This window comes from Apium graveolens, chromosome 10 (genome assembly GCF_009905375.1).
Source record: "Apium graveolens cultivar Ventura chromosome 10, ASM990537v1, whole genome shotgun sequence".
In the NCBI taxonomy this organism is placed as follows: Eukaryota; Viridiplantae; Streptophyta; class Magnoliopsida; order Apiales; family Apiaceae; genus Apium; species Apium graveolens.
The window spans coordinates 233078149-233102404 of record NC_133656.1 but is presented as its reverse complement, the minus strand read 5'-3'; the positions used below and the strand labels follow the sequence as shown (position 1 = coordinate 233102404).

At 31.7% G+C, this 24256-nt stretch overlaps 1 protein-coding gene and 2 pseudogenes across 2 annotated transcripts; 1 reads left to right on the top strand and 2 right to left on the bottom strand.

Moving 5' to 3' along the window:
• Nucleotides 1–1381: 1381 nt before the first annotated feature.
• Nucleotides 1382–11192, top strand: LOC141692985 (uncharacterized). Of its 2 annotated transcripts, XM_074497965.1 has the most exons (15): nt 1382–1496; nt 1605–1665; nt 3760–3795; nt 6120–6598; nt 6690–6945; nt 8819–8925; nt 9025–9298; nt 9376–9472; nt 9551–9672; nt 9775–9977; nt 10057–10214; nt 10299–10407; nt 10500–10706; nt 10791–10979; nt 11058–11192. In XM_074497965.1, exons 5-15 carry the CDS (start codon nt 6702–6704, stop codon nt 11064–11066), a joined length of 1719 nt encoding a protein of 572 aa, XP_074354066.1. In that variant the 5' UTR covers nt 1382–1496; nt 1605–1665; nt 3760–3795; nt 6120–6598; nt 6690–6701; the 3' UTR covers nt 11067–11192. The 2 variants fall into 2 exon arrangements, 1 of the variants encoding a protein (XP_074354066.1); XR_012562978.1 differs by lacking the exons at nt 1382–1496; nt 1605–1665; nt 3760–3795; ... (9 more) ...; nt 10791–10979; nt 11058–11192 and adding an exon at nt 7027–7362 and having other exon boundaries at nt 6808–6945.
• A 1627-nt stretch (nt 11193–12819) lies between these two features.
• LOC141692025 (manganese-dependent ADP-ribose/CDP-alcohol diphosphatase-like) lies at nt 12820–13981 on the bottom strand (annotated as a pseudogene).
• A 187-nt stretch (nt 13982–14168) lies between these two features.
• LOC141692024 (manganese-dependent ADP-ribose/CDP-alcohol diphosphatase-like) lies at nt 14169–15329 on the bottom strand (annotated as a pseudogene).
• Nucleotides 15330–24256: the final 8927 nt, after the last annotated feature.

The window sequence follows — 24256 nt, the reverse complement described above, 5'->3', positions numbered from 1 at the left end:
ACTAATTTTCTTATTTTAGAAATATACTTAATAACAAACAATAAAATGTACTATATTTAAAATACTATTTATATTAAATCAATTTTTAATATTTTATTTTTCTGAGTCACTATCCGACTGATCCAAATCATTGTTCAAAAACTCGATCGTCTTAGCCAATATATCGATCGAGTACACATACTCGAACTTTTTCATGGGCTGATTTTTCATTAGTTGAATAAAACCCGCTTTTGAGTCTAACTCAGATCAAACCCGATCCTACTCGGATTAAAAATATATGATAAAATAAAATATAACCAATATAGTTATTTAATTATTTAAGAGTATTACAAAACTTACTCATTCACCTCACTATGTAATCTATATATGCCCGATTTTATAAAAAAATTAAAGTTTTTCACCTCCGTAATGAATTATAATTAATATTTTTCCAATATCTAGAAGATGTATACAATAATGATAGGAATAAGAGTAATATATATTTTCTAGTTGGTTTCATCTTTAAAGTAATATGTAATTTTTTTATTATACATATATATACTAATAAATTAGTTTTAAAAGTTAACTTTTAAATATATTTAATTTTTTATCTGAGTACTCATTTCAAGTACTTCCGAATTAAACTAAATACTCTTGACTCGGCAAACTCATTAAGTCAACTGAATTATAATTTAAAAAAAAACAAATGCATATTATATAAAAAATATAAATTATGACAATTTAAAAAATAATTTATATAAATGTGTGTGTGTGTGTTTGCTTAAATAACAGAGTCACATAAATAATATAATCCAACATTTTATTCACTCAAAAGTTAAAGTTATAAAAAAATTGATAAAAAAATGTGACTTATCAAATAAGAATTTCCAAGTGAACATGTGGTAGCAACATGAAGTTTGTAAGTAGAAGGTGTGAGGTTCGATTCTTATTGAATACAAAAATAATTCTTAATTTTAACAATAAATTTGTAAAAATGACATTTTTATAATTTTTCAATATAAAAGGGCAAAATCGTAATTTTACGGTCATTAAAATGGCTTTTTTTACCCTTGTATTGCCATTTAATATATAGCAGTAGAGTAATAGATAAATAGATTGCCCACTTTCTATTCTTTTCTTTTCTCTTCTATTTTTTGGAACATAACATAAATGTCATGATGAAAATAATTAGAGGCTTAACTGTTTCCTTAATGAAAATAATTAAAGACTTAGCGAAAAATCGTATATGCTTTCCGCCATTAACAAATAATGTCGAATTGAATTTTACCCAACTTCAAAATTAAGAAAATAATAACAAAAAAAAATTAACTTAGGCCTCATTTGATAACAACTGAATAACACAAGTTATGGGCTCATTCAGATTGAGGCTCATCCAGATTATTTGATAATATTTTATGAGGACTGGACCATAAAAAAATTGTTGGACGACCACAAAAAAACCCTGGACTCCTCCTCCTTGATTTTGTCGCTCAATCGTCCAGATATCGATTCCTAAGGTATCCCGCTTCTATCCTGTACATCAGATTCACGGATTTTTTTATTTTTTGGCGCCTGTTCTTAAAACTTCTTGTTCTTATCACTGTTATAATTCTTATCCGTTTTAGGTATTTAATCGGCTCTCTGATTTCTTCTCACCACAGTCGTCAATTCAATTCCCATTATCAGGTACGAGCCAGTCTCGACCTAAATTGTCAATGATTATAATCTTATTTTTTTGTATGATTAGTTAATTGGCTTGCATCAGATTATGTGATATTTTTTGCATCAGATCCTCAACCTATGTTTATCTTGAACTCTCTTACACCATGGTCGCCATTGTTGTCATGTCGGTCGACTAGTCGCGACTAGTCGTCGACTTGTCGACCAAGCGGTAAATAGTTATCGACTCAACATCTCGACTCGGTGAATGTTGATATTTCGGTCGCCTAGTCGACTAAGCGGTCAACTAGTCGACTAAGCGGTCGACTAGTCGACTAGTCGACTAGTCGGGCTTCTAAGTCGTTCGGATCACCGACTGGTTTATAACCCGGTCCAAACCCTGACTAAAAATGGTCCAAACCCGGTCAATCTTTAATAAAAAAAGAAACGGGTCTAATAAAACCCTATTACCCACCGGCCACAACCTCCTCTCTCTATTACAACGACGGCTGCTTCTTTAACGGGTAAGAAATCTTCTTCTTCTCTAATTCTTCTTCTCTTCCTTCTACAAATCTTTAATTCTACCTTTTTCTTCTTCTCTGTCTAATATATGTATGTATATTGTATGTATAATTATATATACAAACCGTCATATAAATATATGTATGTATATTGTATGTATAGTTATATATATATGTATCTATACATATGTGATAACTGATAATAGATAAGTTTAAAGTTTAAACTGAATGTGGTTATATATATATATGTACTTGTGAATTCATTTTATATGAACTTCTAGTCTTCTACAGAACTACTTGCTTATTTTAGGCTAATGGCAGAAAACTCTGAAATCTGCCCTGTTTTCTGCAGATTGAGCATCTGACTTTCTGTTGGTCGCTGTCTTTTTATTGTTTCCACTTTCCAGGATTTAATTCTCTGCAAAATATGTTATATTAACTGTTTCTCTTTTTCTGTTTACTGCATTCCGAATTCTGAATTTTGCAGTTTAATTTTCATGTATTTTTTGTTCTATAATTCTGCTTTATTTTTCTATAGATTATATTTTCTGCTATGTTTTTCTTCTGTTTTTCTGCAATCTCCATTCTGTACAATTACTGTATTCCTTGGAATCTAAAAAAACATTATGGAAGTGGTTATAACTTAGAAATCTACATTACATAATGCAAATATATATGTGTGTTTATTTGATCACAAATATATAATTTATAATAATATATTATTTTTTTATCGACTAGTCTACGACTAATCGACTAGTCGACTAGCGGGAGGTCCATCGACTCGCTTCGACTCCTCGACGGAACAACCATGATGGTCGCAAATTTTGATAAGGTTCCTGAGTCAATTTGTTATTCTAAAAACTTCTGAATTTTTGTGTATATTTGTTCCTCTTCTCTCTGTTTTATGCATCTATGGCATTGAGAATTCGTGGTTTTCTGAATGTAATATATGTAAATCAACCCTACATTTTGGACATATGCTCTTTCTGTTTTGAAGGAATCAAACATCATTGTTGTAAGGTTTTATTTTTCTTTTTTTGACAAGCTTAAATGTTTATGAATCTCAGAAGTTGTCATTACTAAGAACTTACACAAAACATGTGTTATGGTTATATATTTGAGTTTGAAAGAAAATTGTCATGAAACCAAACTAGAAGAAATTAGGATTTTTGTTGAAGATTTATCAGCCTCTTAAGTTTTCATTACTAAAAACTTGACAAACAACATTTTCTATGGTTATATATATCCAAGGTCTTGAAAGAAATCAAACAAGTATCAGTACGCAATTGCCATTAAATCTCTCTCATTAATCCGAATTAACAAAATTTCCGGATATATATGAGCAAAGTTCGTCTCGTGATATTTGGAGTGTTGTATTTATTTCCTACTCTATCATTTGTTGAAAACTGTAATTACTAGTGAAATTTGCTATTTTGAAATCCGTCATAATGTTTATGTAGTGGTAGGGTGCGTCATAAATTATATTTGTCTTGAACTCTCAGTTTATATAATTCGGAATTTGTTTTATTTTGTAGTTAAAAAAGGGTATTACCAAAACACAATAAAAATGTATATAATTCTTTATTTTTTCCCTTCCCAGGATCACCAGCTCTGAATTCTCCAATTCCCCAACCAGGTAACTCTAAACAATGTCAATTTTTTTATGTATCTTGTTATCTGGATTATCAGCATTTGATATAGATTACAAAGTTCATTTGCTTCTATAGCTGGTTTACACGAGAATTAAGTAAATCATTTACTCTCCCATCACATCAGCATATAATATTTACTGCTTATTAAACTTCCATTGTTGTCTTTGCGTATATAAGAATGAGAATGATATGTTGGATTATGTTTTTAAATTAGACATTTGTAACATTTTTTATACTAAAAATTAGCAAGAGTAGAGGTCTGAAACTACCTACATGAAGAAATAGGAGTACTTAAATTATAATGCAGCAGAGCTGCAGAGTGTATTAAAAGTTTGTAGCATTTAGTTCTGAGATTAAGCAGGCCTTTTACAGTCTGTATGTGGTTGATGTCTGGAAGTGCAAGAGTATTACTGATACTCTAAAGAAAAAAAAACTAAAAGGAGCATATAAAATTCCCCCTATGTGATCCAATAATTTTACGCAACCTAAATGCGAGGTTAAAGCCCATTTGAAACCCCTAAATGGATCTGGTGACGACTGATGAGATATACTAAACATCAAATAGACATATGTGTGAGGACTAGGACTGTTCGTAAGTAGCCTTCCCTTAGATTTCTCTCGTCTTTGTATTCTTCCATCTATTTTATTTAGAAAATTGCCTCCTCTTTTACTACAATACTTGAATAAAGTAGAAGAACCAAAACTCTTGAAGACCAGGGCTGGAATATTTAACAATAAAATTTTCCATCTTGTTCTGATGACCGTTCAGGGCTCTTGGCTATCCCCTCCCTAGTTTTGTCAGTGCTTAAAAGCTCTCACTTCTGATCCTATCTAAGGCGATTCCAAAAAAGCCTAAGTTGCATGTCTTCTTGATTAGATTCTTAGTAATCCAATCTTTACAAACATGGATTAAATAGATTATGTTAAGTAAACTACAACAAATAGGCAGCGGAACCCATCAACTTATCAGTAGCTTTATAGCTTATATACCAAAAATTGCATCTTATCCATGTCGCATTTTAGCTTATATATCAAAAACTTCTTCTCTTTATAAGGGTCCTTTTATATAGTTTACAATTCTATGAGTATTAACATATTATTTAATTTTCAACTAAATCTGGTTTGTAGGTATGGACAAAGCTAGTGAATCCCAAACTCAAGCTAGTGAGAGCCAAAACCAAAGTAGCGAAACTCAAAAAAATAAAAAAGTATTGTGGAGGTGTGAACTTATAACTAAAACATTTCTGGAAGCATGCATTGAGGAAGTTACCGCTAGTGGCAGGCTAGGTAGTAACCTTAAGTTGTATTCTAGATAAAAATGGGAGAAATTCTTAAGAAAACCCACAACTTTGAGGTTGACGCTAGACAAATAAGAAACCGATATGATTACCTAAGATCCCGATATGTTGCTTGGTGTCGACTCAAATCCAAAACTGGGAATCATTATGATTTGACAACTAATACATTCAACATCTTAGAAGAAGAATGGGATCAACCTAAAAAGGTAACTTTTTAATTCGTATTCAATCAATTTAAAAACCATATCATAATTGAAATTTACTCTATTTTGTTGTCCACGGGGAAATAAGATCGTGGATACATTAAAAACCACACCTTTGAGCTATCCTGAACTTTGCACCCAACTTTATGATGGAACTGCTGCCACGGGAGTTAGTGGATGGGGGCCTAGCTCTAAGAATAACATGACTATTGATTTAAATGATGACATAGAGATTCCAATAACCGAAGAAAGTCAGTCAAATACTCTGAATCCAATTGTCCACGAAAATCCAAAGAAAAAAGCTAAAACATCACCAAAACTTACAAAAACTACAAAGTTTGAAGATGAGATGACCAATGCACTAAAATTGATGGTTCAGACCAATAGTGGACCATCACTTAAAGAATTTAAAGAGAAATTGAATAGTCTTGGATGGGGAGCAACAAATCCCTTGCATCGAAAGGCTCTTGGGATTTTTTTGTGAGAGTGTAAAGTATAGAGAACAATGGATGCTTCTTGATGCAGAGGAGAATGAGTATTGGGTTAAAATGGTGTCAACTAAATTAGAATTTGATATTTAGTTTTTCATCTAGTTCTATTCATTTCCTACTTTTTTAAAGTTTTGTATTTGATTTGGCTTAGGACTTGGTCTTTCTTCAGCTTTGTTGAACTTAGAAATTGGTTTGGTTTTAAATTTCGTACATTTCAATTATAATGCATATTTAATGGTTTTAACTAAAGCTTTTTTAGTTATGATTTTTTATTAGTTTCATTCTATCTGTTTATAATTTGAAAGTACTTTACAAGGTGATAGTGGAAATTCAGGATCAGTTACTATGCTTGATGATTATGTATTGTTATCCGAGAAAACTTCATCCAAAAACTGTGTCAAGAATAAGAGATAATAATTCAGCATTGCCCGAATTTGCTTATACATTAGAGTTGTTGGAAGGTTCTAACACTCAATGTCAAGAAATGATGTGTCTTTCTCGTGTTGCATATATTCAACTTTGTAAACACTTTAAACATTGTGGTTGACTGGAAGATAGTCGATATTCAACAATTGAAGAAAAAATGGCTATATTTTTACATGTTATAAGCCATAACGATCGTTTTATAAAGGTGAAACGTAGGTTCCAGCATTCTACACAAACAATACACAAATATTTTCATGAGGTCTTGGACGGGATGATGGAGTTTGCAAAAGAAATGATAGTTTTTATAACATCCGATCAAAACTCAAATATTTCAAGAAGACACAAAGATCTGCTAAAAATATTTCCTGTAAGTAATGACATTATTTTTATTTGCATTGTCTAATTTCCTATTAATTAACATGTCGATGTAATATTAACATTCTTTAATATGCTTTCACATGTTTTTATTATTATGCTACATGAAGCAATTGGTGCACTTGATGGTACACTTGTTCATGTTATTATTCTTGTTGGCCAACAAGCTCGATATAGAGGACGAGAAAGAGGCGAGTGTTACCAAAATATTTTAGGTATATATGATTTTAATATGATATTCACATTTGTCTGGGTTGGATGGGAGGGAGTAGCACATGATTCAAGAATATTGACAGAGGTCGCCCTCGATTTTGATTCCGGATTTCCGGTTCCTCCACCAAGTATGTATCTCTTACTATTTTTAAACGAGAATACTCTAATAGGGTAAAGTAAATAATAATTTTTCTAACTTTGTATTGCAGATAAATATTATCTTTGTGATGCAGCATATACGAACACATGTGGTTATTTAACCCCGTACCGTAACACAAGATATTGGTTATCAGATTTTGATCGTCAACGTGCCTTAACTAAGGAGGAAAAATTTAATCATGCCCACGCAAAATTAAGAAATGTTATCGAGTGTGCTTATGGCGTGCTAAAATCAAAATTTCCAATCTTAAAACAAATGGCTCCATATTCATTTTCTACGCAACGAGATATTGTGATTGCTTGTATTGTTGTTCACAATTTCATAAGAAAAAAGAAATTAGCAGATGGATTGTTTGATTGTGTTTTGTAAAAAAATTTATTAATGACCTAGACATTCTCTTCTATTATTATTATAAAAAATATCTTGCTAAAATAATTTTTTAAACAAAACTATACAAATAGCAAGTTAATATAGAAAATTATCATCATCCTAATAATTAAAAGAAAAATTTAACAAATAACATCATTCGTTCAGATTTTTTTATTACCTCTTCGTCCAGATCATCCATAAATTTCTGTCGTTCAGAAAATGTCATTCAGATTTAACAAATAACCCCTTAGCATAAAAAAAATATGTTTTTTTAAGAAAAATATGTGAACACTTTTCTAAATTCACAAGTTATAACTTTCTTTCTTATAAATTATGATGTATTAAAAAATAATAAATAAGCATATCGGAAATTAAATATCACGTTATTAAATTGTAGAACAAATCTTATGAATTTTTATGAGAATCGTATAATTTAGTTAATCAAATAAATTATAAAAGTTCTTTTAACATTGACATATACATTATTCAATCTTTCTTTATAAAAGCCGAGTCTACCACACCATATAGTTAGCCAATCAGAGATTTTCTCATAATTTTCAGCCAATCAGAAGCCACCATTTCAATTTCGACCAATGAGAATTCACGAAATTCTTTCCTTTTTCGGAGACTTAACCATGATGTTAACCACCTTGGGTTAGCCTTAAATCACTCTAATTAATATTTATACTTTTATCATTAATTCAAATTCAAATTCAAAAACATTTTCTTTTTGACTTTTAAACATTACTTACAAATTTAACATAATCATTTCCTTTTTGAACTTTTTGCCATTACGAACAAATCTCTCATTTACAAATTTACTATTTTACAATTTCGGATTTTCTCATTACTAACAAATCTATAATTTATAAATCAACTATAATTATATACATGTATAAATAATTATGGCCTAATATGCATTAGCTTAAATCATGCATGTTTAGAATAATTTGAGTTAGCTATGATTATGACATAATATACATTAGCTTAAATTATGCATGTTTGGAATAATGTGAGATATGATTTATTCAATCTCTGGATTTGACTTTATTTTTTCATTTATTTAAAGTGTTAGATTTTCCTGTATCCTTGCGTATAATTAATGTTGACAACTAATTTATATTTGTAAATAAATAATTCTTCACCATAATCAACTCAAATTAATTTGATATTTGAGAGATTTTTTATTTCTGACCACTTACACCAGATTTATGTAATCTTATGATATTTGACATTAAACAAATACAGCCAATCAGAAATAAATATTATCTTCAAAAATATATTAATTGCACAATCTACTCAACGTAATTTATGCATATAATCAATGTTGACCACTATATTTTTCCTATATAAAGAGCTTTACACGTGTTTTGAACTCACATTAAAAAAATTCCTCTCAATAACAAACACTTTCGCTTACATCTGCATAATGCAAGGTTCTCGCTTCAGTCGTATTGCTTCTTTGACAATAGATAAGACAAGTTGGAGAATCAAAGTACGCTTGACTAGGATGTGGCCTGGATTCAACGACACAACGGGTGACTTCAAAGGCTTGAATCTCATCTTCCTCGATGATGACGTAAGTACTGATTCCCACATATTGTGCACATAACTCATCAAAATATAATATATCCATATGTCATACAACAGTTTAATTAAATGTGTCTGACACATGCAGAAAACTCACATTCATGCTTATGCTGGTCCGGAATTTTGTAACGGTCAAGATGCGGAACCTACAGAAGGACATCTTTACTCGGTTTCCAATTTTACTGTTGCTAAATCTAGGTTCAACCATTCCCCAGTTAGTAATAAAAAGTGTATATTTTTCCAAAAATATACAAAGATGGAGCGGATAACAAAAGAGGATGAGATGATTCCCCGTCACAAGTTTGAATTAGTCTCTCTTGGATGTTTGCACACACGAGTCGGTGAATCGAGAATTCTTACAGGTATTTTTTAGTAAATAAATTATCTAAGTTCCATTTTAAAGAAAGATAATTAAATATCTCATCTTTCTCCAAAGCAGATGTTATTGGCGTTTTTGAGGGTCCAGGTACAACATCTTCGCGCCACACCCAAAAAGGAATAAAGAATATCTTCATGTTTGACATTGTTGACGACAGGTAAATATAAGATGAGATACGATTTCCAACATGAAAATTTTTTTACTTATGATTTTTGGTTAATTTTTAAATTTTTAGCTTGCGAGCTAGGGTCACGGTGTGGGACAAACTTGCAGACAAATTACGTGCTGATGTAGAAAGTCTACAAGGTGATGCTCATATAATAATTATTACCGGCTGCAAAATCACAACCTACAACAGTAAGAAATATGCATCTACATTCATATTTATCATTAGATAAATATTAACAACTTATCAACAATGATTCTAATTTTTTTTATCTTTGGTATATTTTTAAAAAGGTATGATACAAATCAGTTCATATGGATGCTCGAAATACTATATAGATTTAGACTATGAAGTTGTACATGATCTACGTCGAAAGTTTTCGCTCACATACGGCGCAATTGATGAATCTGAATTTATTGGAGTTAAATTTGAAGAAACGATTAAATCATATAAAGTGGGAGAAATCAGCAATTTACGGATGGAAAATATGGATGAGGTTAGAAATAAAACTTTCATACATAATTTTTTTGCACGTATTACTATGTAATAATAGTTCATATTCATATTGATTACAGATGGAAGTAATGTGTTTTTCTAAGAATGAAAAAATTGATGATTCTGTGAAATGGTGGTATTACGGCTGTGACATTTGTTCGGCCGAATTGGAGGTGGTGGATGACTTTTATCGGTGTACTGGTGAATGCAAACAGATTATCTCATATGCTGATAAAAGGTACTATTTGTCTGAATCTCACTGTCCACTGTACAACATTTTTCAATTTCATAATTTTTAAAATTGGTTAATGTGCCATTCCAGGTTCCATGTTACAAGTTATGTTAGTGACTCCACTGGAACCATTCAGGTTATATTCTTTGATCGTGAGATCCGAAGGTTGACATCAAAAAATGTCAACAATATTCAAAAAGTTAAGTATAATATAAAACTTAAATGTATACAATTATATTATTGGTAAACACACATCACACATGGACTTCTTCAATCTGATTTATTTGTCAGGACGGTTCATCAATTGAGTACCCAGAGTTACTAAAGGAGTTGGAGGGAAAACAACTATCAGTGACCATTTGTTTAAACAAGAACAATTTATTGGACGGTCATTCAATATTTTTTGCCTCTGATGTTGCTGAATGTGGTGAAGCAGCAAATGCAGACTGTCCGGTTAAAACAAATACCGAGAATATTCATGATCTTAGTTACATGGATGTAAGGATTTTTTTCCTAATTCATTAATTTTTGGTATTTTTTAATGTTGATACAATGCATGTTGATTTATCTGTGAATATTTAGGGGTCTGGCTCCACAAAATATGAATTAACAGAGAAAGAGGAAACTTCTTCAACTAATTCTAATCCAACAAAGATGACGCCAGATTCCGTCAAGTCCACAAATAAAAGATTTAGACCATCACCCAGTCATGTGGTCCTTGACGACGATGTCGTTTTTGATTTGAAAGGTCACTCCGAAAAAATTCACAAGGTAAATAAATTATCATATATTGTTCATTAAGTCTATTTGGTATTCCAATCTGCTAATTCTGCTTTATCTTAATTTCAGCAAGGTTAAAAGGACACGAATGGGCAAGGAAGATCTCCTAGCATAAAGAGTTCATCATTTTAAAATAGTAGAATAGGAGGATTTTCATTATAATTAATTTGTTTCGTTACATTTCATATATGGTAATGATTTGAGTTGGATTCCTTATTTATAATATTGATTCAAGTTTTGCTTGCTTTACTTTTTCTACCAATTTTTTTTTATAATAAATTTAAATAAAATATTAGTTAAATTTTCTACGCTCCATTCCTAAGATTCATTCCTAAATTACGTTTTTAAAATTATAGCAACTTAGTATCTTCATGATTGATAATGTCATAAATCACGCACATGATTTACTTAATATTAATATTAACTAAATCTTTTCATACAATTTCTGTCTTAACTATAATTATAGCATAATACACATTAACTTAAATCTTGCACAAAATTTAAGCACGAAGATTTGTTTTATTTCTAACCAATCACAAACAAAAAATTCAAATTTTAAGTTAATAACCACGCGCATGATTTATTCAATATTCAGATTTGACTGTATCTTTTCGTTTATTTAATGTATTAGGTATAATTACTAACATATGTATGATTAACGTAAATCTTGCGATTATTTAATGTCGATATAGTTGTCAAATTTGACTATATATTTTTGTGTGAATTAATGTGTTAGCTATATTTTCTGACAACTTTATACGACTAAAGTAAATCTTACATGTAATTAATACTGACAACTCACCATAATCAACTCACATTAGTTACAAAAATTTTAGTGTGGTTTACAAATCTACAATTTTGGATTTCCTCATCAGTAACAAATCTCATAGTTTATAAATCAACAAATTATGTGTCAAAAATATAGCTAACACATGTACACAACCCTGATATATGGGACGATGGCTAAAACCCATCATATTAGAACAGTTAATTCAGATCATCTAGGCATGTTATCAGATTCAGTATTTCAAAATTAACTATCTTTTTCAGTAAAAATGACTTATCTTAAGTTATATAAATTCAAATAACAAAATGTAGATTCTGAAATGAAATAGATTTAAAAATGAATCATGTGATAAATGGGACAATGGTTAAATCATTCCACATTAGAGAAGTTAATTAAGATTATGTACGAAGGTTAGCGGATTCAACATTTCAAGATTCTAAACACCTTTTGATAAAAAAGACTTCTCTCCAATAATATAAATTCAACTTAACACTCTGTTTTAAGGCTTGGCTCTTTATACAACCAGCTATTCTAATGATATATAGAACATGACAGAGTAATATGAGTAGAGACATCAATTAGCAGCTATTGATGTAGCCTTATTCATCTGTCTAGCCTCTAGCTTGAGCCTCAGAAATCTATGCAAATCCCACATTGTTTCACTGTCAATATCATCAATATCAAGCTCAATTTCCCCATCTTCATGTGTTGTCATGTTAGAATTCCGCTTGGCCACTATCTGCAATGTCATCTCTCTCTTCATCTGCGGATTTTTCTTTGACTCTGACACCAGACTTATCTGCTTAGATACGTGTTTTTAAGCAGCTTATTTACTAATTTTCATAGGCACTACCGCTTGTGGATCCTGCTTATTTGTATCCTGCTGAGAAGACACAACTTCCGATTGCAGAAGCTGTTGTTCACGAATTGCACGCAGATGCTCACTGTCAAATTTCTTACAATTCTGTTCAAAGAGTTCATCAAATAAATCGAGCAAATCAGTAGCCATAGTATGAATTTCCTCTTCTTTTCGATTATACATTATTACATTATGAAAACCATATCGGTGATTTTCATACAATCCATTCCAATAAGTGATAACCTATTGTCAAAAACATCAATATATCCAAAAGCATCTGTGCCTGGAGGACATTCAAGGGCTGCTTCTAGGATCCTATGATGTACCCCATGGGAGTCAATTGAATGTCCATCTTTATGATCATTTCCACCTAGGAAAACATTCACACATTTGTACCGATGTATCACATCCATAACTTCATCATAGTTCCACAAAAGTGCTTCTTTGGATGATGATCCAGGATCCAGAGGCAAATGACAACAAACTACCACCTTTTTGATTTAAATTAGTCGAATCATGCAAAACATGATCCAATCAGTCCAATTGTTTTTTTCCCAACTGCCCCATTAAACTTGGGGAATCTTCTCTCAAGATTCACCAATCCCTCTGGACTATTCTTTTCAGAATTTGGGTTCTTCTCAGTAAGAAACTTCAAGGCCTTTTCTGTGTTTGGATGATCATTAGGCCAGCCAATAGCACTGATATCGTACCCATCAAGTTTTATGAATCTGTATTCTGGAATTGGAGAAAAATCATAGTAAGCATGTCTGTCAAGAGCCAGGATTTTCAATAACGGGAGCAACTCATGACGAGGGAGATTGTAAAGGCAATGATTTCCAATCATGTGGTATACATGACCATTGAAGTTATCAAATCCATTAATAACTTTCTTAACAGCACTTAAAGACTGATCTTTTGGGCAAAATCCATCAACTATATCTCCAAAATTAATCACAAACTTAAGCTTCTGGCAATTGTTCCAGTTTTGGACTGCCCTCTGTAGCACAAGAATGCTAACTCTATAATAACGTGGAGTACCAAGAAAGGAGCGGCCATCAGGAATGTCATCATACTGAACATCAGACGCTTTCGAAAAGTCAATCTAACATCTTTCACAAAATCAAACGGATTTTTATAATCACCTTTATCAAGCTTCATCCTGACAGTACCAAGATCCATCGAACGCTTATCAACTAGATGATAATGAATAAGCCATAAACCACCTACATCCACCAGATTATTAAACACCCAACCATTCCTATGAGTCATCAGCTTATCCAATATCCCACCGCAGTTTTTCATCATTACTCCCTCAACTTTTTGAATCTCTATATGATCCAACCCCATAGTGTCTTCAGCTTATTTGTATCCTGCTGAGAAGACACAACTTCCGATTGCAGAAGCTATTGTTGACGAATTGCACGCAGATGCTCACTGTCAAATTTCTTACAATTATGTTCAAAGAGTTCATCAAACAAATCGAGCAAATCAGTATCCATAGTATGAATTTCCTCTTCTTTTTGATTGTACATTATTACATTATGAAAACCATATCGGTGTTTTTCATACGATCCATTCCAATAAGTGATAACCTATTGTCGAAAACATCTATATATCCAAAAGCATCTGTGCATGGAGGACATTCAAGGGCTGCTTCTAGGATCCTATGATGTACCCCATGGGAGTCAATTGAATGTCCATCTTTATGATCATGTCCACCTAGGAAAACATTCACACATTTGTACTGATGTATCACATCCATTACTTCATCATAGTTCCACAAAAGTGCTTCTTTGGATGATGATCCAGGATCCAGAGGCAAATGACAGCAAACTACCACCTTTTTTATTTAAATTAGTCGAATCATGCAAAACATGATCCAACCAGTCCAATTGTTCTTTCCCAACTGCCCCATTAAACTTGGGGAATCTTCTCTCAAGATTCACCAATCCCTCTGGACTATTCTTTTCAGAATTCGGGTTCTTCTCACTAAGAAACTTCAAGGCCTTTTCTGTGTTTGGATGAACATTAGGCCAACCAATAGCACTGATATCGTACCCATCAAGTTTTATGAATCTGTATTCCGGAATTGAAGAAAAATCATAGTAAGCATGTCTGTCAAGAGCCGGGATTTTCAATAACGGGAGCAACTCATGACGAGGGAGATTGTAAAGGAAATGATTGCCAATCACGTGGTATACATGACCATTGAAGTTATCAAATCCATTAATAACTTTCTTAACAGCACTTAAAGACTGATCTTTTGGGCAAAATCCATCAACTATATCTCCAAAATTAATCACAAACTTAAGATTCTGGCAATTGTTCCAGTTTTGGACTGCCCTCTGTAGCACAAGAATGCTAACTCTATAATAACGTGGAGTACCAAGAAAGGAGCGACCATCAGGAATGTCAACATACTGAACATCAGACGCTTTAGAAAAGTCAATCTAACATCTTTCACAAAATCAAGCGGATTTTTATAATCACCTTTATCAAGCTTCATCTTGACAGTACCAAGATCCATCGGACGCTTATCAACTAGATGATAATGAATAAGCCTTAAACCACCTACATCCACCAGATTATTAAACACCCAACCATTCCTATGAGTCATCAGCTTATCCAATATCCCACCGCAGTTTTTCATCATTACTCCCTCAACTTTTCGAATCTCTATTTGATCCAACCCCATAGTCTTCACTAAACGTTTACGTTTAGTTTCTCTCTCAGAACTTATCACAACTGTACATTTTCTCCCTGTAATATTAGACTTACTTTCTCTCTCAGGACTTATCGATATTGTATAATTTATAATGACATATAGAACATGACAGAGTAATATGAGTAGAGACATCAATTAGCCAAAATAAGAAAATCCTAAAAAAGTATGATAGATCATAGTATAATTTTAAATATAATCTTTTGCAGAATTGTAAAGAATTTAATGGATACTTCAACTGTATTGAAGGTGATAACCTGAACATCTCTAATTTATGAGCACCAAGTATTAAAGTTCGTACTGAACAAATTTGTTGGCTACCAAACTAAACAGTATTTCGAACTATTTCTAAATCAAAAGTTACTCCATCTCTTTGCAGACTAAATAGAACAATGTCCTTTACTTTTAATTGGTTATCACGCACAAATCTATCCCATCCGGCAGAAAACCTTCTCCTTCCACAGGTCACATTAATTCCGATATTCCATATTTGCCCGTTTCTTCTGATAAAGACCAGTTTACCGGATTGCCAATTCTTTACAATAGCATCAAGGCTCCTGCCTATGTACTGCAAGACACGAGGTATCCCATTAGTAATTTACATTAAACTATTGGCATTTTACTACTAAACGTGTAAACCATAATGTACTGCTCGACTTACCACCCCGTGACAATGTGATCCGCTCACATTAGACTTCAATAGGGAAGCACTAAATTCTCCGAGTATATCATCAGGTATATCCACGATGCCATCTTCGTCACTACCATCACTCGGCTCATTTATCTCAAATTCGTTATTCTCTATCTCATTGTCAGTTGCCACATCGAAGTCAAGAGCAGTGTTACCATTTATGTGCACTATGTCAGCTGCATTCACTGATTCTGATGGGAATTTTAAGTTCATGTAGTCTCCGTTCTCTCCATCTATATTACCCCAATATGTGAGTCAATCTACGATTAAACTATGTACTTAATACTTCTTAGTCACAAAAAAAATACATGAATATTCTTCCTTCCACGTTTCTTTCATGAACCAGTGACAATGAATAATTTCAGAAAAGGGAGATTGACGTATGTAATCAACCTCCATCCCATCTCTTCGATAAATTCGCAGGTTGGCTTTATGATTTTCGGTTATCATGAAGAACAATGTGTCATTTCTCCTAAGCTCATATTGCTGGATAATTTTTTTAATATTTCCTATGGCCTGAGTATCACTTTTGTAAGTTACTGGAAAGATTGAATCACCACAACTTAAGGTCTTCACGTTGGAAAGCAGCCGATTATAAAATTTACGTACTAGCATTGGTGGAACCTATGACATTGGTGCACAGGTTGTATTATTAAAAAAGAGTTGAAGTGGATGATATAAAGAATCGTTATAAATACATATAGGAAACTTACAATCTCTTCGTAAAGCCATGTATACAGGTGCAAAACAATGAAGAATAAAGCAGTCCTGTCTTCCTTTCCTGAAAGTAATAAACAAATTCACCAGATAATCAAAATAACTTAATTACTTATCTAATAGTACACCTGTAATAACAATGACACCATTCTTAAAAATTAAGACATACCTATACTCATTTCATGCATTAGAATATCTTCGCTTTTGTAGATGCACACATTCACCAAATTATCAAACGACGTAAATAGAGCGTTAAATATAATAATATCTTTTTTTTCCAATTTACTCTCTTCCACAAAATTATTCCATCCATGTCCTAAATAGCAGTCATCACCGCAAAATTCAATCTTAATTTTCCAAGAACTTTCCAAAAAACTTAATTCAATGGTGTCCTCATTTTTCCAGTGTCTATAGAATTCTGACATTTTCTTTGGCAGCATCTGCTTTCATAAAAATATATATAATGAAAATATTTTAACAAATAAAATATAATTTTTATGTGTTATGATATATGTTTACCATTTTCTTTATCACTGGATGAATATCGGATTCTTCGATAGTCCATTCGTAATAAGGTAATTCCCTTCCGTACACGCTGAAAAAAAACGCATCCGAGCCTTCTCATCTTCTAAAGAATCGAGTCCGAGGATAAATTCTGATCTTTTGATATTATCAGGGGCATTGACACATGTTTTCCAACCACATTCTGGAAAATTAACCTCCAATCCACATGAATTATAAATCATAATGTTAAACTCTCCACTCCCTTTATAATCCAGCAATAGAGTATACATCTGTTTAATTTGATGACACTTCATAAAATTTTCAAATCCAAATAATTTTCTACTACTTTTGTCATAACTTCCTTCCCACGTGAAACCTTCCTTACACGTTAACCTTATATTGCAGGGAAGGTTCTTGCCAAACTCTTTAGCAAATAGGTTTGGTACTCTCTGTAATTAAATAGTAACCAATAAATCAGTTTTATTGTATGGAAGGGCTGTTGTGAATTATACAAAAGTAATGTTTTAACTTACCAAGCTTCCAAACGAGTTAAACTCAGAAATTCCAGAAAGAAAGCTACTTCTTATCATCTCATTTTCTACAAAAAGAGTTAAATATAAGTGTAGACAGATCATATATATCAAAAGCTCCATTCAACTTTTTAAGTAGTTCTGACAATGCTATATTTTACCTTTTTCTGTTATTGACCTTTCACCTCGCAACAACTGTTAAATTTAATAACATTAATAACATTGAAAAACACATCAAATTTTAAACACATAATAATACATGGAACAGGAAGTTACTCATAGCATTTGAAATTTTACATAAGTATTGTAAGATTCATCTACTTAATAACAAACTTATATACTTATAGTTGTTGATTTTTAACAAAAAAACGCACCTCCATTAAATTGAGTGTAATGCCACTAATAAGTTAATGCTTTGGTTGTAACACTGGTATGAATGTTCACCGGTTTCAATAATTAACTTTCTTAAGCCGCTAAATGGAGAATTGTAAATTGAAGATAACATGATTAAGGTACCATATGAGTCTTTATATATGCTCCCAATAGAATAAATCAATAATAAATTTGGAAAGGTAAATTGTAATTTTAGTAAGGACACAATACAAATCAATATATCATTTTCTAAAAAATCTTTGTAATACTTATGTGATCTCAAATTAAGTATACATGACAGTGCACCGAGTCATTCATCAATCAACTCCTTCATCACAGTTATTTAATGATTACGTCCAATCTTAGAGATTTTATATTAATCATCTCCTTAATATGATTCCAAAAATTCTACTTTTATCATTAATTCACTCTAATTAATATTTACACTTTTATCATTAATTCAAATTCAAATTCAAAAACATTTCCTTTTTGACTGTTAAACATTACTTACAAATTTAACATAATCATTTCCTTTTTGAACTTTTTGTCATTACGAACAAATCTCTAATTTACAAATTTATTATTTTACAATTTCGGATTTTCTCATTACTAACAAATCTATAATTTATAAATCAACTATAATTATATACATATATAAATAATTATGGCATAATATGCATTAGCATAAATCATGCATGTTTAGAATAATTTGAGTTAGCTATGATTATGACATAATATACATTAGCTTAAATCATGCATGTTTGGAATAATGCGAGACATGATTTATTCAATCTCTGGATTTGTCTTTATTTTTCATTTATTTAAAGTGTTAGATTTTCCTGTATCCTTGCGTATAATTAATGTTGACAACTAATTTATATTTGTAAATAAATAATTCTTCACCATAATCAACTCAAATTAATTTAATATTTGAGACATTTTTTATTTCTGACCACTTACACCTGATTTATGTAATCTTATGATATTTGACATTAAACAAATACAGCCAATCAGAAATAAATATTATCTTCAAAAATATATTAATTGCACAATCTACTCAACGTAATTTATGCATATAATTAATGTTGACCACTATATTTTTCCTATATAAAGAGCTTTACACATATTTTGAACTCACACTAAAAAAATTCCCACGAATGCAGACTCATTTCCACCTTAATTTTGCACGATATAATTATTTATCACCATATTAATTATTAAATTTCATTTTGTATCTTCCAAAGTCCTCTTTTGCTTAAGTCATGTTTGTTTCTAATGTTTTATCTTTTTACTCTTCAACCATGAATGTATTTGTCACTTAACTCTAATCCTTCATGACACATTAGTACTGAAGCTGCTTTAGGTATTAACTTCTATATTTAAATTACAATTTTTATATATACTAAACGTAACGTGTATTCAAATTCATCCCAATGACCTAATTTATGTTCGTGTTTATTAATTTGTTAGGTTTGTTGTTATATATATATATATATGTAGCTGCATCTTTACAATGCATATTGTGCTTTCAAGCTGTTTGATGAATAACCCATTTACGTACTTATAGATTATGCCAAAAAAATTGCTTATTTAGGATACTACATATTCAGTTAAGCATTCTAAGGATATTTTAATATCAGGCATCTTGCACTTATGGATACCTCCAATTCTCAACAAGGCAATGCATCCACGGGAGAAAAACGAAAAAGAGGTATGATCATGTTTTTGCACTTTTTAAATCCAGAATTTGACATTTTTTTATTGTGTTGGATCATAGGAAGACCAAAAAAAATTGATGTAACTGGATCTTCAAACACTTCAGTGAATGGAATGATTTCAGGTTTTGAAACTTTTTTGTCTTCTCATCTTTGTCTATTGGATGCACACGTAAATGCACACATCGACAAGTACCATTAATTTATGCTAAGATGTCTACTATATTTTCCATTACTTTTAGGACAATGTGCTCCACAGCCATTTGTAAACACATTATTGCCGGTTTACAATAGTTTAAAACCAACACCATACAATCATCATTTCACAATTCCAGTGACTCCAAATAATATGGCTTCTATTCCTAACAGAGGTAAGTATACAAAATGTTTTTACAAACCAATATTCTCTTAATTATTTATACTAATTATTTATAAAATATTTAGCAGAAAGAACTCCGTTGACGCTCGCAAGTACTAATATCAGTGCGACCAAGACTGCAAGAAGGTAATATTTAAGAGATGTCACTTTCTCATGATGTGAGATGTTTGATTAGTATAACATTCATACTCATAATTTAACAAATATTCATTGTATTTCTACGGTGAGCTGAAAGTGAATTATTTATAAACTTTAATATCAATATATTGGGTTTCTTTTACAACTTATTAGGACAATTTAGCCCACATCTATATGCAGAAACAGGCTTGAACGTTCATAACAGTATATCACCGACATTATACAACCATCATTATAGAATGATGCAAATTTCCAATAATTTTTCATCCTGCCCTATCAGAGGTACTTTTATGCCCCAGTGATGTGATATTTAATCTCTATTTGTTATTTATACAAATCATTTTGTGGTGTTAGCAGAAAGAAGGCCGCTGATCAACATCACTAGAAATATTATTGGTGACCAACCAAAAACTCAACGAGGTAATATTCTAGGAGTTCTCCTAAAGAAAGAATTGTTAAATCTGTATTTTTTTATTTTTTATATTCATTATTGATTATATATTTCTGGCGTATCTATGTAATGTCGTCAAACTCTATCAAAATCTTAAAATACATCAGGTCGTCCTAGAAAGGTGTCTGCCAACACAACACTTGACAAAGAAAATCATTTCCCAGGTATCACAAAACTATTTTCTTTATTTTGAAATAGATTGATAAGTAAAATATTATTACTTGGACTAAATAGAAAAATTGACAATAAAAAACAAATTAACAACTTTCCATTGCATTTCAGGAAATAATACTAGAGAAACTTCTGTACTAACGTCACCTCCTCAAAAGAGACCAGTTGGTATGATTAATATGGATTTTTCTTGCAAAATTATTAATGATTTAATATAGGTTTTTATTCTAATACAATCTAATGAATAATGATGCAGGACGTCCTCGAAAGATTACGGAGAATCCAGTTTTTACATGTATTTACTTTTCTGGTAGTTTTGTGTATGGTAGTTTTTATATAAAATTTTTGTTCTCTTTCTTTTCACATTTACTTTCCACAGCCCCTCTACGTCCTTTGTTACCGATATTACCAAGTGCAATGACATCTTACAAGCCTAATAGTACAATACAAACACCATCCACATCGCAAATGGCATTTGGTGTGTATGAATTTTTTTATATATTTACTCAAATCTGTGAAAAATCTGTTTGTTTATTTCTTTATACTTTTTATCGGTTACATAAAGAAAATCTATTTCTTTATTTAATAGACCATGGTCAATTTAGTACTTTATAAAGAGGACACTCTGGAAATGAATGTTCTTCAACAAGACGTCCAATTCTAGATTTGCCGATTGGGTCAGGTATTGGTTGTACATCCAATATCAATTTTCTATTTATAATCAAACGTAATGTACTCATCAACATGAATAACTTTTACAGGAAATTCGGGAGCTCAGAATACCAACAATGAAAATACTGCATCGTTCAGTCGTTCTAAAAACCCTGTTGTGAATTTGTTGTCATCTTTTGATGACGTGAGTGAGTTAGCATCATGCAATGATGTGCAAGGTATTGAATCAACTGTCTATAAATTTTTCCGTTACATTTACATGTTTGGACTAATTTGAAAATATTTTATACATTGATTACTGTACAATGACAATTATATATTAGTACTCTATAGACTATTACTTTACCATGCATAGCAGACATATCTAATGAAATTTTAAAAATATATGAAGATGATTTTATCGGTATTGACAATGACGATGTCTCCGAAGATGAAATGGATGATGATTCTGAGATCACAACTGCAAGGGGAGGTATTTTTATAATTACTACCAGCTAAGCACATGCATATTCTTTTAAGTCGTTATATAACCAATCTTATATATATTTCTAACAAGTGTCTATTATTTTACTATCATTAGATGTTCCAACTGAATATTTGAAATTAGTCCCACCACAGTATAAGTGCAAATCCTGTCATTCTATAATGTGGATAGAAGAGAGGAATAATAAATCAGTATCAGCTAAGTCTGAACCTACATTCTCAATTTGTTGTGCTGCTGGACAAATTGAGCTACCTAAGGCAAAGCAACCTCCTGCATACCTTGCTCAACTACTATTTGGAGGTCCTGAACAAAAGCATTTCCATGACCGTATCAAAGTCTATAATTGCATGTTTGCTTACTCATCATTGGGGGGCAAAGTGGACAAGTTTGTAAATGTGCATGGCGGTGGATCATTTTGTTATCGACAAGGTGGACAGAATCATCATAGCATGGGGACTTTAAAACCGGTTGAAGGTGGCAATCCACGATTCTGTCAATTGTACTTCCATGACACCGGGAATGAAGTTAATAACAGGATAAATGCAATTCAATCAAACAATGACAAAGATAGTGCAAGACCTGAAATTGTACAAAATCTCATTAGAATGTTTGATGATGTGAGTCCTTTAGCAAAAAAAATTCGACAAGCAAGAGATCGTTTTCAAGAGGATGAACAACCAGAACTTATGATTGTTCTCAAAGAATCCAGGTCCGTATCTGGGCGAATAAATCATATTTCACCCACTCCAGATGTTGCAGCATTGATTGTAGGCGATGAAGATCCAAACTGTGGTGAACGAGATGTTATTCTCCATCTTAAGCAGGGTGAATTTGTGAGAATAAGTTTCATACATCCTCTTTTTATGGCACTCCAATATCCAATTTTGTTTCCATTTGCTGAGGATGGTTTCCATAAAGGAATCAAGTACAGACGCACACCTGAAAATACTAATAAAAAAAGAGAGTGTGTGACGTTAAAGGACTACTATTCTTACCAATATCATATCAGACCAACTGAAGGTTAATTTTCTATATGTTTGCTATATATGTCGAAAATTATTCATGCCAATATGTTTTAGAAATCAAATAGATAATTGAACTTCAATTTTGTAACAGCCCAATTTATTGAAATATTTCTTTAATTTAATTATTTTGATTAATACATCTCACTTTTATGTAGGAATGACCTTACGATACGGTAGGCGTCTATACCAGCAATATATTGTTGATGCCTTCTCCATTATCGAGCAATCACGTTTGTTTTGGTATAAAACTCATCAGAGTACTGTCAGGGCTGATATGTACCAAAATATACGTGACCATGTAAGGAGAGGAGACGAAGATCCAAATGCTATAGGCAAGTCTTATATTCTACCGGCATCGTTTACGGGTTCGAGACGATACATGAATCAAAACTTTCTTGATTCTCTTGCCATATGTCGTGTTATCGGACATCCAGACATATTTTTAACTATGACAGCTAATCCTAAATGGCCAGAGATTCAAGAAATGCTTGACTATACTCCTAGCCTGACTGCAAATGATGCACCAGATGTAGTTGCTCGAGTTTTTAAGTTGAAATTAGATCAATTGTTGCATGTCATCAAGAAAAAAAAAATCTTTGGTCGCTGTATTGGAGGTATTTACTTTCCTATAATATGTACATTGTGTTTTATTACGTAAGTGTTTTTCTCTCTTTACACATGATTATATATAATTTGCTTAGATTGCATGTTGTTGTATTTAAAATAGATGCATTTCATCTAATCTCAAATCAATTAAAACACTTTCATTACATACTATATTCAGCGGATCTCCAATACTTTACTTAAGTTGTTAGACAATTTTTTTTGTATTTTAGCATTACATGTGATAGAATTTCAAAAGCGCGGATTGCCTCATGCACATATGGTGATTTGGTTGCATCCTGATAGCAAACCTAAGACCATTCAACAAGTCGATCGAATGCTTTCTGCCGAGATTCCAGACAAACAATAAGATCCTCATGGATATGACGCTGTTAAGCAATTTATGATACATGGACCGTGTGGTGAATCACACAAGTTATCTCCGTGT

Bases quoted from the DNA above. Each gene is read 5' to 3' on its own strand.
- LOC141692985 (XM_074497965.1), top strand. From the start codon at position 6,702: ATGCTACATGAAGCAATTGGTGCACTTGATGGTACACTTGTTCATGTT. The intron at 6,946-8,818 runs GTATGTATCTCT...CTTTGACAATAG, and splicing joins ATTTCCGGTTCCTCCACCAA to ATAAGACAAGTTGGAGAATC. The intron at 10,215-10,298 runs GTACTATTTGTC...GTGCCATTCCAG, and splicing joins ATCTCATATGCTGATAAAAG to GTTCCATGTTACAAGTTATG.